General features: G+C 39.6%; 1 protein-coding gene across 2 annotated transcripts; it reads left to right on the top strand.

Annotated features, from left to right (window-relative positions):
• Window positions 1-822: 822 nt before the first annotated feature.
• On the top strand, window positions 823-13,370 carry strip2 (striatin interacting protein 2). 2 transcript variants are annotated; one of them, XM_088406809.1, is made up of 22 exons: window positions 823-1,078; window positions 2,231-2,300; window positions 2,786-2,860; window positions 3,083-3,217; window positions 4,315-4,435; window positions 4,575-4,643; window positions 5,648-5,754; window positions 5,865-5,992; window positions 6,054-6,242; window positions 6,593-6,643; window positions 8,767-8,999; window positions 9,129-9,194; window positions 9,266-9,329; window positions 10,164-10,235; window positions 10,305-10,379; window positions 10,505-10,602; window positions 10,746-10,872; window positions 10,997-11,097; window positions 11,935-12,001; window positions 12,086-12,190; window positions 12,300-12,504; window positions 12,635-13,370. In XM_088406809.1, exons 1-22 carry the CDS (start codon window positions 968-970, stop codon window positions 12,883-12,885), a joined length of 2,520 nt encoding a protein of 839 aa, XP_088262935.1. In that variant the 5' UTR covers window positions 823-967; the 3' UTR covers window positions 12,886-13,370. The 2 variants fall into 2 exon arrangements, with proteins under 2 accessions (XP_088262935.1, XP_088262936.1); XM_088406810.1 differs by lacking the exon at window positions 6,593-6,643 and having other exon boundaries at window positions 824-1,078.
• The last annotated feature ends 199 nt before the right edge of the window (window positions 13,371-13,569 follow it).

The following is a 13,569-nucleotide window of genomic DNA, read 5'->3' as shown; positions in this document are numbered from 1 at the left end:
TCATCCGAGTCGGCACTGATTAGACGCGCTCGAATTTATCTTTCTTTTTGTCAAAATATGATGCGAATCAATCGGATCGGTGCCTCCTCCTCATATTTTTTTTATGTCAATGCATCGTGGGATGTAGGTTTTACATATATATTCTTGCATGTATGTCTATATAAAGTATACATATTCTTTGTTTGTCTTACCTGGTTTCCTACCTGCCTTCCTCTTTTATACCTCGCGAAAAAAGTGGCACAATTTTGCTGATTTTGGCTGAAAGCGAAAGAAAAAAAATCACATTTACTCAAAATGAGGCATTTTACTATGTTTGGTAATCTTGATTAAATGAGATGCGTAGTAATTATCCATTTTTTTATGGGTAGGTTTGAATAGAAAATGGGCGGGGAATGAACTTTTGTTTATATGTCGTTAAATTAGTTTTAATCAGTATTATATACGCATCTAGATTGTTAATATGTATCATGTTCAACTCTTGATTTTGTTTAGAAGTTAATTCTCTTCTTTCCTACTCATATAAAATGGATGATTATTAAGGGTATCATTGAATTAATATGTGCCTATTTTAATTAAGTAAACGTGATGTTTTTTTTTCTTACAGTGTAAAAAAAATGACACATGTCATTCACTGCCTGACTCCATTTTGCTATTGAAGCAGCTCATCACGGCAGTCGATGGTAATGCCAAATATTTCGGGGGAAAAATGACGGTAATTATAATCACAAAAGTGGTTGTAGGGTTTTGATCCTGCGGAACCACCGCGGGTTTTTTTTTTTTTTTTTTTAGCTCGATTGTGTCGCGATGACTATCTAGCCCCGCCCTCTCGAGACGTACGGGTTCAACAAACCCAACACACGTTTTCCAAGCAGCGCTCGGGGTGGGGGGGGAACGAGGAAGGAGAAGCTCCCAACTTGTCCTCCCGCCGGCGGAGCGCCTGTGTCTTTATCCCCGCTTGTCCTCCACGATGCAGCCGGAGGACATGGAGGTCCCGCTGCTCAATAACCTGAACGACAACGGCGACAGGTTGAGGACGAAAGGGAAAGATGTGTTCAAGGAGCAGCAGAAAGAGTCCGAGGTGGGTAAAGCCGAGAGACGTTCGCGTCCGTCGGAAACTACACCATCGTGGTTTTCCCTCGGCGTGGTTGTTGCTGGGGAGCTTTTTTAGGACAGCGGAATGTCCCTTTCCACGGCTGTCTCCAAAAGCGTGCATGCGCACAGGCACACTTAAAAGGTTCCTAAAAATAACCTCGCTCGTAATCCGCCAATGCAGCTCAACGTGGGGACTGCAGGTGCTGAAATGTCGTCCAATATTTACATTCGGGGATCCGCCGCTATCATTTAGCATGAATATTTTGATGAATTTAAAATGTTGTGCAATATCTGTAATACCGCACCTAGCTTGCCTTCCGATTTGTGACGTTTTGACCCAATTTGAAAATTTAAAGGTCACATGATTGATTTGATTGATTAATTGATTTAAAAGCCGCGCGATGACGTCACGTTTGAATAGCTGATGTCGCTCATTTGGTGCAATTTACGTATTTTTAAAAATATTTTTCCATTGTCTATATATATGTTAATTGTTTTAGTAGATCGCATACATTTATTGTTAAAAGTTTCTTGTCCCAATGTATTGAAGCCATAGTTTGATTCCCTTTTTTTTGTTTATTTTATTTTTCACCAATTGAGTCACTGAGATTGTATGAAACGAGTACAACGTGCCCTCCGGATGCCATGAAAGCATTTCCATCATCCAGCATCTGCCATTTATGTGAATTGGAGCAGATTCAGCTCACATTCTTGTTTAGAATATCTCCCTGGGGGGGGGGGGGGGGGGGGGGGGGGGGGGTCTTTGGGTTGTGGGTGGTGCTTACTATGTCACCAGAGAACTTAGTGGCAATGATGTTGAGAAAACGTTTTAAAAAGTTGATTTCATTGTTGGTCCACTTCACAAAGTCATTGTTTTTAGGTATCAATTTGCATACAATCAAACCTTTACTGGAACTCATTTGCATTGCCTGGAGCAGCAGATGGTTACTTCCTGTTTCACTGGCTTTTTTTTTTTTTTTTTAACTTCATAGTTCATACTGCAAAAGAGGCACTTTTAGCACCACCCTTTTTACACTTAAACATCTTTGCGAAGGCAGCATTTTTTTGGATGTCAGCACGGTAGGTATTGCAAAATGCGATGATGTTTTATGCTCACTATTGTTTACTTCCTTGGCAGAACTCCATGGAGTCTCCCAACCTGGAGTTTGAATACGGCGACACGGACACACTCGTGGTCGAGCTCTCAGGTGCCAATTTTGGGAAATTCTTGGTGATGATCAAAAGTCTTGTTTCATTTCTTCGGTACACAATGATTGATGATTTACCAAAAAAAGAAAATTAATGAGTAAATCAGTGATATATCCTTCTGAGAGCCAGCCTATTTATTTTTGTCCACTGTTGTGTCTGTTTTGTCTCAGCAACATCCCACTCAAACACTTGAGACATCATTGGAACTCACAGGATGTCCTCGAGTGAGCACATGAGGACTTAGTAGGGTCGCTCCAATGAGTCGACGCATATCGACCAAAAACAAATGCCCGCTATTAGTGATGTGACGTTTGCAAACAAACTCACAATAAATAAACAAGATTTTGCATATTAGCGCCATAAGTGTTTGTTTTTTTTAAATAGTGGACACAAATTAATAAGCTAGGTCTCAAAAGGTTATGAAGTAATAATTAACTGATGACTGGTTTACATCTATCGCATGTTGATTGTTTTCCTTTCCCAGAGCTTTACAGCTACACCGAGGAACCCGAATTTGCCCTCAACAGAGACTACTTTGAGGAAGACTTCAGAAGCTATGGTACCAAGTGTGTGTGTGTGTGTAGTAAAAATGTTCTTTATCCCCTTAAACCGATTTGGTGGAAGATGAGGCTGCTTTTGAAGAAATCGGCGCGTCAAATATGCATTTTAACTAGCCACTGACAGCTTAATCCTGACGTATTTGCATATCGAAGGGGGTTTCGCTGCGACGTGTCAGAGGTGTTCTTGCGAATAACCTTGCCTGCGTCTTCCGATCCGGCAGCCCGAGGCCGACGGTGGATCAGTGTGAGCGCCGAGGAGCGCCGCGCGTACGTGATGAGATTACTGGATGCGCTGGAGGTGACCGACCGGGACAAAAGACTCAAGGTGGCGCGGGCCATCCTCTACCTAGCTCAGGGTAAGTAATGTGTGCGTGTGTGTGTGTATATGTGTGTGTGTGTGTATATATATATATATATGTGTATATATATATATATATATATAATATGTATATATATATATATGTATATATATATATATATGTATATATATATATGTATATATATGTGTGTGTGTGTGTATATGTATATATATGTGTGTGTGTGTGTGTATATGTGTATATATATGTGTATATATATATATATATATATATATATGTATATACTGTATATATATATGTATATATATATATATATATATATATATATGTATATATATATATATATATATATATATATATATATATATATATATATACTGTATATATATACTGTATATATATACTGTATATGTTGCCGACAATTGTAACTTTTTACCTTCATGTACACCGTTTTGAAACAAATATTTTAATTTTATTGAATTTTATTCATTATAAGTCTTGGAATTGATCGGCCTAGCAATCTGTAATTTTTAGTTGTTTTTGTCTGCTAAAAATCTGCAGCGGCCGAAAAAAATCTATTTCATTCGGGCCATCTGAACCCTATCCCTAATTATGATTATTGTTATTTTGCACGATTCAACGTTTGTTTTGTTTATTACTTTGTTTATAGTTGTAATAATTGAAAGGGAAGTAGATTCAGATTTTATACATATTTTGAAAATTGTCCTTTAATAAATAAATACAGTACAATAATAAATAAAATCACATTTTTATCCCCCCTGCACTTACTACATATTACTACATATTTAGAACATATGGCTCTGCCTTAAAAAGTGACCTATCTTTTTTTTCAGGGCAATTCCAAACAAGAACTACAACTGCGGCATGCAATGCATTCTGAGAACTGAAAAGCATTTTTTTTTCTAATATATTTATTGTTTACTCCCTGCTGTAGGTGGGGAATAGGAATAGTTTTCCACATATAATTGGCGTCTATTCAAATGTAACGGGAGGAAAACATGCTATCCTAATCATTATAATGTCTGAAATCAATCTGATTCTTATATATATATATATATATATATATATATATATATATAAAAAAAATGTATGTAATATGCTCATTTGGTGCGTAGGGGTTTTTGCCGAATGTGACAGCGAGGCGGACGTGCTCCGTTGGTCCAGGCACAACGTCTTCCTCCTGTACGACATGGGCATCTTCACAGCCCTCCTGGAGCTTCTCAACATGGAGATCGAGTGAGTAAAAAGCTCCGCAAGCCAACCTTAATGTCATTAGAACTGTCATGCAAACCAGACGGAGGCCGCGTAATGATGATATGCATTTTATGGGCATAGCAATTCAATTGGACAAAATGCATTTGATTGTGCTACGTAGTAATAGCCAAGCCTGCAGCAGCGCAGTGAGGAAGCCCGCCATCTCCCTCGCGGACAGTACAGAACTCAGGTGAGAAATATTGGCAAACAAATCACAATTTATACCTCCATGCTCACATATTACATAAAAAGTTGCACCTCAATAAATTGCTGTAAACGTTTATTTACGATTGTAGTTCAATTAAAAAAATACCACTTCTATAAATATTTATTAAATCAGTACAGTAGCAATTTTCATCAGTACGATTCATCTGCCACGATTAATTAAGCTCATCGTTTGTAATATTAAAGTTTAAAAAGCCAAGCACTTATTTTTATTACAAGTCAAATCAAGCATGTTGTCATCCTACAGGGGGCAATGTTTCCCACATGTTTGCATGACAAAAGCGTCAGCCTTTCTCAGCCTAATATATTATTTACCAGTGTGAAATGGTGTGGAGTTTCTCACCTGATTCCTAATATACACAGTGTCAATTGAGACCCATTTTGAAAAATTCCATCGGCAAAAAATTGGAATAAATTTAGTTTGAAATGACCTAAAATGACATTTTGACTGCTAATTGAACAAATTTTGCTTAAAAGTAAATAATGTGCTTACACTCAGCAAGCTGGTTAGCTGTGTTGCCCTGTGGGCCAAATTTTTGCCATGTCTTGAATTTGTTTTCATTATTTAGTTTATTTATTTTAGATTATTATTATTTTGTAAGTATCAAGCCTTTCAGCCTTGTTTATAGCCTTGCTTTGTGATTTCTATATTGACCAAAATAATCGTGATTATTATTTTGGCCATAATGGTGGAGCCCTAATATATAGTATATATATGTATAAGGGTTTAATTTGTAATCAAAGGAGTTAGTTGACTATGTGCACCATTAAAAGATGAATATGGCCAAATTTTAAGCCCATTTTAAATGGAATTAAGTGTAGAATTAGACTATATTGCTTTCAGTTTTCATTGTCGGACACATAAGCCTAATTTTGTGTAAATACATGACATGAAAGGTGCAACAATATTATTTAAAATGGACAATTTGTTTTCAAAAATACCGACTTCGAATCATCTTTTATCACAAGAGTGTTGCTCAGCATCATGTACCTGATGGTGGAGACCATTCGAGTTGAAACGGAGGACGACGAACCGCAGTGGAGCGCGGCCAGGGAGGCTTTCAAAAACGAGCTAGGTGGATAGAAAGTTTTCTGTTTATTCTTTTCCGCCATTGCAGCAAAACTTGATAATTAGTCCTAATAGTTGTGCATTGGGTTTTTACTGACTAGGAATTCTGTCTCTCAGGTGCACCGCTGTACAACGGCGAGCCTTTTGCCCTGCTTCTTTTCTCCATGGTGACCAAGTTCTGCAGCATGAACGCACCGCATTTCCCCATGAAGAAAGTCCTGCTTCTCTTATGGAAGACTATCCTGGTTCGTAATTCTCATCACGATGCCTTTTTTTTAAAAATCATAACCTAAATATCTTCGGCAGTTCACCTTGGGTGGCTTCGAGGAGCTCCAGGGGATGAAGGTGCGGGGCCGCGAGCGTCTCAACCTGCCCCCGCTCCCCGAGGACAGCATCAAGGTGGTGAGGGCCATGAGAGCTGCCTCGCCGCCCGCCTCCGCCATGGAGCTCATCGAGCAGCAGCAGCAGCAGAAGAGAGGCCGGCGCAGTCGCAGGGTATGCAAATAGGAAAGTAGTCATCGCTGTCTAAAAAAAGGAGTCATCTTTCCCCATTGAAATGAATGGGAATGCCGTCGATCCGTTCCAAAGCAGGAAAAAAAAACAAATAGATGAATTCTTGAGTGGCAAATATGCGAGGGGTTACTGTATAACACATAGAGCATTTGTCCCATTTGAACTAACGGTGACATTTGCGCTAATACGTCATACACACTTAGCCGAGACTAACACTTCTTTTTTTCATTCCATCAAAGCGACCCGGCTTGATCTCATCCAAAATTGATGGAGTCCAAATGAGCCTGACCCTCTAATTGCCCTCATGCTGTCTCATCCTTGTGTCCCCACAGAGTGCCTTTGTTGATAGCTTGGAAGGAGACAGTCCCTTTCCCAAGAAGCAGGTCTTTATTTACCCGCTAAATTAATTTATTTATGCATTTTCCTTCTGCATTGAACTTCTTTTTATGTTTTTTTTTTTTTTTGCACTCTTTCCCCTCACCTGTTTTGCATTCCTCACTCTTTCTTTCTCCTCCTGCCGGTTAACCACAAGCATTCGCACCAACACTGGAAGAAATTGGCAATATTTTCATTTAATATTAACTCATTCCATCCCAAAACTATTTTATGTTTCCTAACAGTGCAGACATTCAATTCCATGTGCTTATTTATATATATATTTTTTGTACTTTTTCTCTTCAAATATTTGATAAAAAATGTCTGGTATCTCATCAAGATATCTCATCTTTTAAAATAACAATAAAAATTCTCATCAAATGCGTTTTTTATGGACTGTAGCTAACACCCTTGACTAATGCTTCCCTAATATAAGCCAATTGAGCGTTGTAGTGATAAATTCGACCATTGGATGGCAGTGTTTCCACATATAAAACACAGATATTAACTACATGCAAATCTTAGTAAGGAATGGAAATCAATCTTTCAAATGATAGCACCCATATTTAGATAGACATAGCACACAATATTCTGTGGGCCTTGAAAGATGGGTGGAAATGCTAAATCTAAAATTGGCTAGGTAAGTAAAGGATTACATTAAGTACTTCATTACTTTAGTATTTAATTACCTGAAGTATTGATTATTGAGTACATCTCATCCAAAATCTGAATTGTATATTCATACATTACAAAAGCCTGTTACACATCAGAGTAGTCATTTGTGTCCACTGCAGTGGACATTAGTTTTTCGTCTATAATCTTTGGACTCATTGGAGCAACTTCCCTTTCAAATGACACAACTGTCTACCTCCTGATCAGTCCATTTTTTACATTTTTTTTTTTTTAATCTGTCACAATGTATTCATCAATGAAGTGCGCGACAGTCGGCCTCCTTGATGGCTGACTGGAATGCGAGAAAACACACACACACACACACACGTACGAGCGGGAATGGCTTCTTCATATCTGGAGAATGTTTTTGCCGCCACTAACGTCCACGGCGCTGACTCATGCCTGATTGCTTGCACTACTGCCAATCTCATTCATCGGAGCTACACTGCGTTCACCTCACTTGTGTGCGTGCGTGTGTGTGTGTGAGTGTGTTTACACCGTCCCACCTTTCCAATCGTAACTGCGTAGAAATGCATATGCAATGAGTTTTGTTTGCAGATTTTATGCAAATGCATGGTAAGTTGAAGTCAGAAGTTTTATTTCGGGACAAAATGGAAGAGGTCACTGTATTTTGTAATTATTTATTTTTATGTTTCCCTTACGCTGATTCTGTATACTTTTTTGTTGTACTTTGCCCTTTATTTACATTCAAACACATTTTATAAGTTTATAGCCTCATTCCATTTGTTTTTGCGAGATTCTAACATGACGTACCACAACAACCCACACTTCAATAAATTTCATATTTTAGAACAGTTTTCACATATAGGGCGCACCACAATATATGGCGCATAGAATAGAAGCCACAGTAGTAGCTGTGGTTACGTTATGCATCCACTAGATGGAGCTGCGTGAAAGGGAATGTCAAAAAAAAATAATCATAAATGTGTCAAACTACATTAATAGACAATCATTCATCAGAAAATCATTTCAAGATTAATTAATTATATTTTTGTATTTTTATGCAAAGCAGACAAACAAAAAACATGTACATTTGGAACTCATTCATTTTTGCCCTTTTTCAAAAAATTTCCCTTAATTATTTTTCCAAAAATGTAACAGTTCATAATGACAACTTGAAAACTTATTTTTTTTTTTGCAAATTAATTAATAAAAAAATGCACATTCAGAAAACATTCATTGTTTGTCCCTTTGCCCTCTTTTTTCACTTATAGCCTTTCCCAATTTTTTTTTTCTAAAAATGTGGACTTTTGTTCTTTGTTTTTCAAAATTCTAACAACCTTTGTGTACGTTTTTTCTTTTTTTTTTTTTTTTTTTAATTATTTGCATTTTTTTACGATGAGAAAAAACATCCTCTGACATCTCTGCTTGCGCACATATTTTTATAACAAAGACAGCAAACCAAAATTATTATTATTATTTTTTTTTTGTGGCCTAGCCGCTGGTGAAACAGGACAGCCTGGACTCGTACAACGAGCGGGACCCCTTCAAGAACGAGGACGTGCGCGACGAAGACGACGACCCCGAGGACGGAGACGGCGGCATGGAGGGCGAGGTGGACCCGTTGGACCGTGACGTCATCATCCAACCGCCGCCCCCGCCGCCTCCTTTACGGGCCCCCACCGAGAGGCTCAACTTCCCCAAGGGTCTCCCCTGGGCCCCAAAAGTCAGGTTCATGAGACATTATCCAGCTTTGAGACTCTGAACGGCGTTGCGTTCGTGTGAATACGAACAATGCGCTTTCCATCTGAGTATCCGTGATTGAAATGCAAACACGGTGTGTCTTCGGTGTACCTGCAGGGAGAAGGACATTGAGCACTTCCTGGAGACCAGTCGGAACAAATTCATCGGCTTTACTCTCGGAAAGTCTGTTTCCCGGCAACCCTTGCGTGCCAAATTCATATTTCTTCTAAGATTGCCTTTCAATTGCGTTGCAGTGACACCGAGACCCTCGTAGGCCTGCCTCGACCCATCCACGAAAGTGTCAAGACTCTTAAACAGGTGATTGTTAATCCAGGGGTTTACACTAAGTACCACTTAATAAAAACTCTTACTTCCTCAAGTCCCTGTTAAATGTGGTGCACACTAGGTAAACACAGGCATGTTACTCTTATGTTGGTGCAGTATTCTAGCAATCTGATTGTTGGTATCATGTTGAAAATATGTTGGTACTGCTCTTAATTCCAAACAAGCAGACTATCAGGTTAAGGCAACCTAAAACATTTAATAAAGAACAAAGCAGAAGAAAGACAGTAAACCTTTTTTTCTTGCGAGGAGAGCAGACAGGAATATGCACCTTCTCAGGTCTCCTGGTCTGGTTACAGTTTCTGCCCAGCCCACTTTTATTCTTTAGGGTTGGCCCTAGTTACAAAACCACTCGCTGCCCTGAAAGGTTATGTAACAATCAGATTCTGATCATGGGGAATGTAGGTAGTAGTGCATATACTATCAGCCCATGCAATCACTGCTATCTTCTTTCCCAAGAACATGGCGACAGACCCTGTACTGTTCCATTTTGTCATTAAGTCATCGTCATGTCTTTGATTCAATACAGCTGCAGGAGACATGACAATTCCAGCAGAAAATATACATGTTGAGGAAACAAATAAGATATATACAATTATTCTAACAAACATTTTTCAGTCTGGAAGGAATAATGTTGCTGCAACCTGGCAGCTTGGGGAAAAACCAAAGTTTAAAATGAAAGCAAAAATTCAGGTGATGAATGGACCATCTTTCTATGTAAATATCAGATGTTACAACCTGTGACTTATAGTCTCATGTGGCCTATATATGACAAAAATAATACAAGGCCAATCTTTTTGTTTCCTCTAGCACAAATACATCTCCATCGCCGAAGTGCAGATGAAACGGGAAGAGGAGCTACAGCAGTGTCCTCTGAGCTTGGTTAGTTCCTCATCAACTCTCCCGACTTGTCCCGACGCGCTCCTTACTTTCATGTCTGATTCCCACCAGGGCGAGGAAGAGGTGGAGGAGACGCCGGCGGAGATGCTCTACCTGGGGATGCTTCCAAACCTCTCCCAATATGTGGTGAGTTTTTTTTCCACGTGGAAATCCAGTGCGATGATGTCATCCAAGTGGCGCAAGTAGGGCTGCTAGGTGATAAGCAGTTCTAAATGGTAGAAAATGGCTGCTTGTTTCCCATCTGGTGTTAGATCGCCCTCCTAAAGCTGCTATTGGCCGCCGCACCCACTTCCAAAGCCAAAACCGATTCCATTAACATCCTCGCCGACGTACTGCCTGAAGAGATGCCGTAAGTGCCGCCCGCACATATTTATTCGGCTCGCCGTTATGACAGTGAGGCCACGATGGACGGTTTTCATTATTACAAATTACATTGGTCAGTGTACAGTTTTTATTAATCACCACAAACAAAGTGTGTTTGTTTGCTTTCAGAATCACCGTCCTCCAGAGCATGAAGTTGGGCATCGATGTCAACCGGCACAAAGAAATCATCGTCAAGGCCATCTCGGCCCTGCTGCTGCTCCTCCTCAAGCACTTGAAACTCAACCACGTCTACCAGGTCACACTGATGTTATGTTCAATCTTTCCTCATAAATACCCCAACTGATCTTAATAGTTTTGTTGCGAGGTATAAATAGTTGCTAAAATGCCATCATTCATAAAATGCCCCCCCCCCAATCCAGTTTGAGATTGTCTCCCAGCATCTGGTGTTTGCCAACTGCATCCCGCTCATCCTCAAGTTCTTCAACCAGAACATCATGTCTTATATCAGTGCCAAAAACAGGTACGTGTGTATATATAAAGTACACCCTCCATTCTCACGAGACCTTTTTTTCCCCATATATACTTGTGAACGCTCGGTAGCCAGGTTGCTAGCAAGCGAGTTAGCTAGCTAAGGAGCTAGCCAGCAAGGTAGCCCGTTATATAAATAGCCAATAGATAAAGAAAGTGATACATGATTCCAATTTTTCCCAGATTGATATCAGTATTTCCACTAAGCTACTAAGCATTTTTGATGGTAATTTGCGATTAATCCAATGCTAAATGATTTTGAATTATTTTTACCTATTAACAGTAAGAATAAAAAATACATTTAATAAATATAACTGAATGAAATCAGTGCGGTATTGCATTACAAAAGGAATTAGTGTAATGCATTACTTTTTGTTCCAACACATTAGTGCAAGTCATTACACAGAAAAAACTAGTAATATAACCTTTAAATTTCTAATATTAATTGAAGCAGTTGAAAATATGAATGCAGTTCATGTGGTTCCCTTGAAATGGCGCCAGCAGACGGGAACTTTATTTAGGTCGTTTTATTTGTGCATTTTTATTTTGCATTTCCAGCAACATTTACAAGTCCAAGGGTGCAATAATATGTATTTTGGGATCAATTTGAGCATGCAGTTTAATTAAGTTTAGTTTAAGGTAGGGCTGTGTAATGAGATACATTTAGAATGCCAAATCCATATTTCCCTGTATGTTGGTGAGAGTAATGTAAAAGTAATGCAACAGTAGTGTAACGCCTTACATTTCAAATACAGTATTATTATAATTAACTAGTTTAGCTATTTGGTCGCTCCATTTATCCATTTTTTTTATGATTTTTTTTATGCAGCATATGCGTGTTGGACTTTCCCCATTGCGTCGTCCATGAAATGCCCGAGCTCACCGCCGAAAGCCTGGTGAGTCCAAACACCAGGCCGAGCCGGATTTTGCAAAATATGTTAAAAAGGAAATAAATACGTCACTTTTGTTGCGCTCATCAGGAGGCCGGAGACAACAACCAGTTCTGTTGGCGCAATCTGTTCTCTTGCATCAACCTGCTGAGAATCCTCAACAAGCTGACCAAGTGGAAACACTCTCGGACCATGGTTCGATGCCTTGCAGTAGACCTGGCATATACTATTTGGAAAATGTGTGTTTTCTAAGAGGAAATATTTGTGAAACAAGATTCAAGCAACCCTCCCCCATTCCTCTCAGATGTTGGTGGTCTTCAAATCCGCTCCCATCCTGAAGAGAGCCCTGAAGGTCAAGCAGGCCATGATGCAATTGTATGTGCTGAAGCTGCTCAAAATCCAGACCAAGTACTTGGGCCGCCAGTGGAGGAAGAGCAACATGAAGACCATGTCGGCCATCTACCAGAAGGTCCGCCATCGGCTCAATGACGACTGGGCCTACGGGAACGGTAAAACCGAGAAAGAAAACCAGTAACACACACAGATAGACTTGAGGAAAAGACGCCGTTGCCATAGCAACAGGCGAAGGTAGGATTCACGTTCGTCTACTGCTTTAATCGCGCGGTCCTCTTCCTCCAGATATCGACGCGCGGCCCTGGGACTTCCAAGCGGAGGAGTGCGCCCTTCGGGAGAGTATCGAGAAGTTCAACAGCCGGCGCTACGACCGGAACCGCAACGGCGACTTTGCCCCGGTGGACAACTGCCTGCAGAGCGTGCTGGGACAGCGCGTGGACCTGCCCGACGATTTCCACTACAGCTATGAAATGTGGCTGGAGAGGGAGGTGTTCTCGCAGCCCATTGAGTGGGAGGGGCTCCTGGTGGACCAATGAGAACACGCATGGACGAGGCGGGTCAGAACTGAGGTGACGCTTTCTGAAAATGAGATCTCGCGAAATGTAGCTTTAGGGTCCATATAAAGATTTTGAATTTACTCACTGCCACACCAAGTGAAAAAGGATTTTGGACGTCTGCGGCCGTCATTGGCAGTGATCGAGTTAAAAAGTACCTATAAATCGGGACCAGTGTGAATGTTAACAGAATTTTGGGCCCCTTCAATTGTGATCTATTAAGTTTTGCTGAGAAAAAAAGGCATATTAATTTGCCTTTACACCATACAATTTTAATATTCTAAAAATGAAAGGTTTTTGTGCAAAAAGACTTTTTTTTCCACTAAAGTAGGCAATTCTTATTGGATTTTTGTACACATCGTGAGCCTAAAAGTGTAGTTGTGATAATTAAACAGAACTTTGGGCTCATTTAAGTCCTTGATATTATTTTAAACTATAATCAATGTTTTTTTGTTTGTTTTTTTTTTTAGAAAAAAAAGGGTCATTTGTCTTTACATCTTAATGTTTTGACTTTCTTTGAAAATTACAATTTTAATATTCTTAAGAAAGAAGAAAAAAATTCTCGAAAATAGGCAGTTCTTAGTGGATTTTTCTACACAGCTTGATAGCAGCATCGTCCGAGGTACATTTGAACACTTTTAAAACAAAAACTTTTTAGATCACATA

The sequence above is a fragment of the Hippichthys cyanospilos genome, chromosome 22, assembly GCF_059441005.1.
Source record: "Hippichthys cyanospilos isolate Australia breed blue-spotted pipefish chromosome 22, RoL_Hcya_1.0, whole genome shotgun sequence".
Lineage (NCBI taxonomy): Eukaryota > Metazoa > Chordata > Actinopteri > Syngnathiformes > Syngnathidae > Hippichthys > Hippichthys cyanospilos.
Note: the sequence above shows the minus strand (reverse complement) of the source record. Positions and strands in the feature narration are given on the sequence as shown.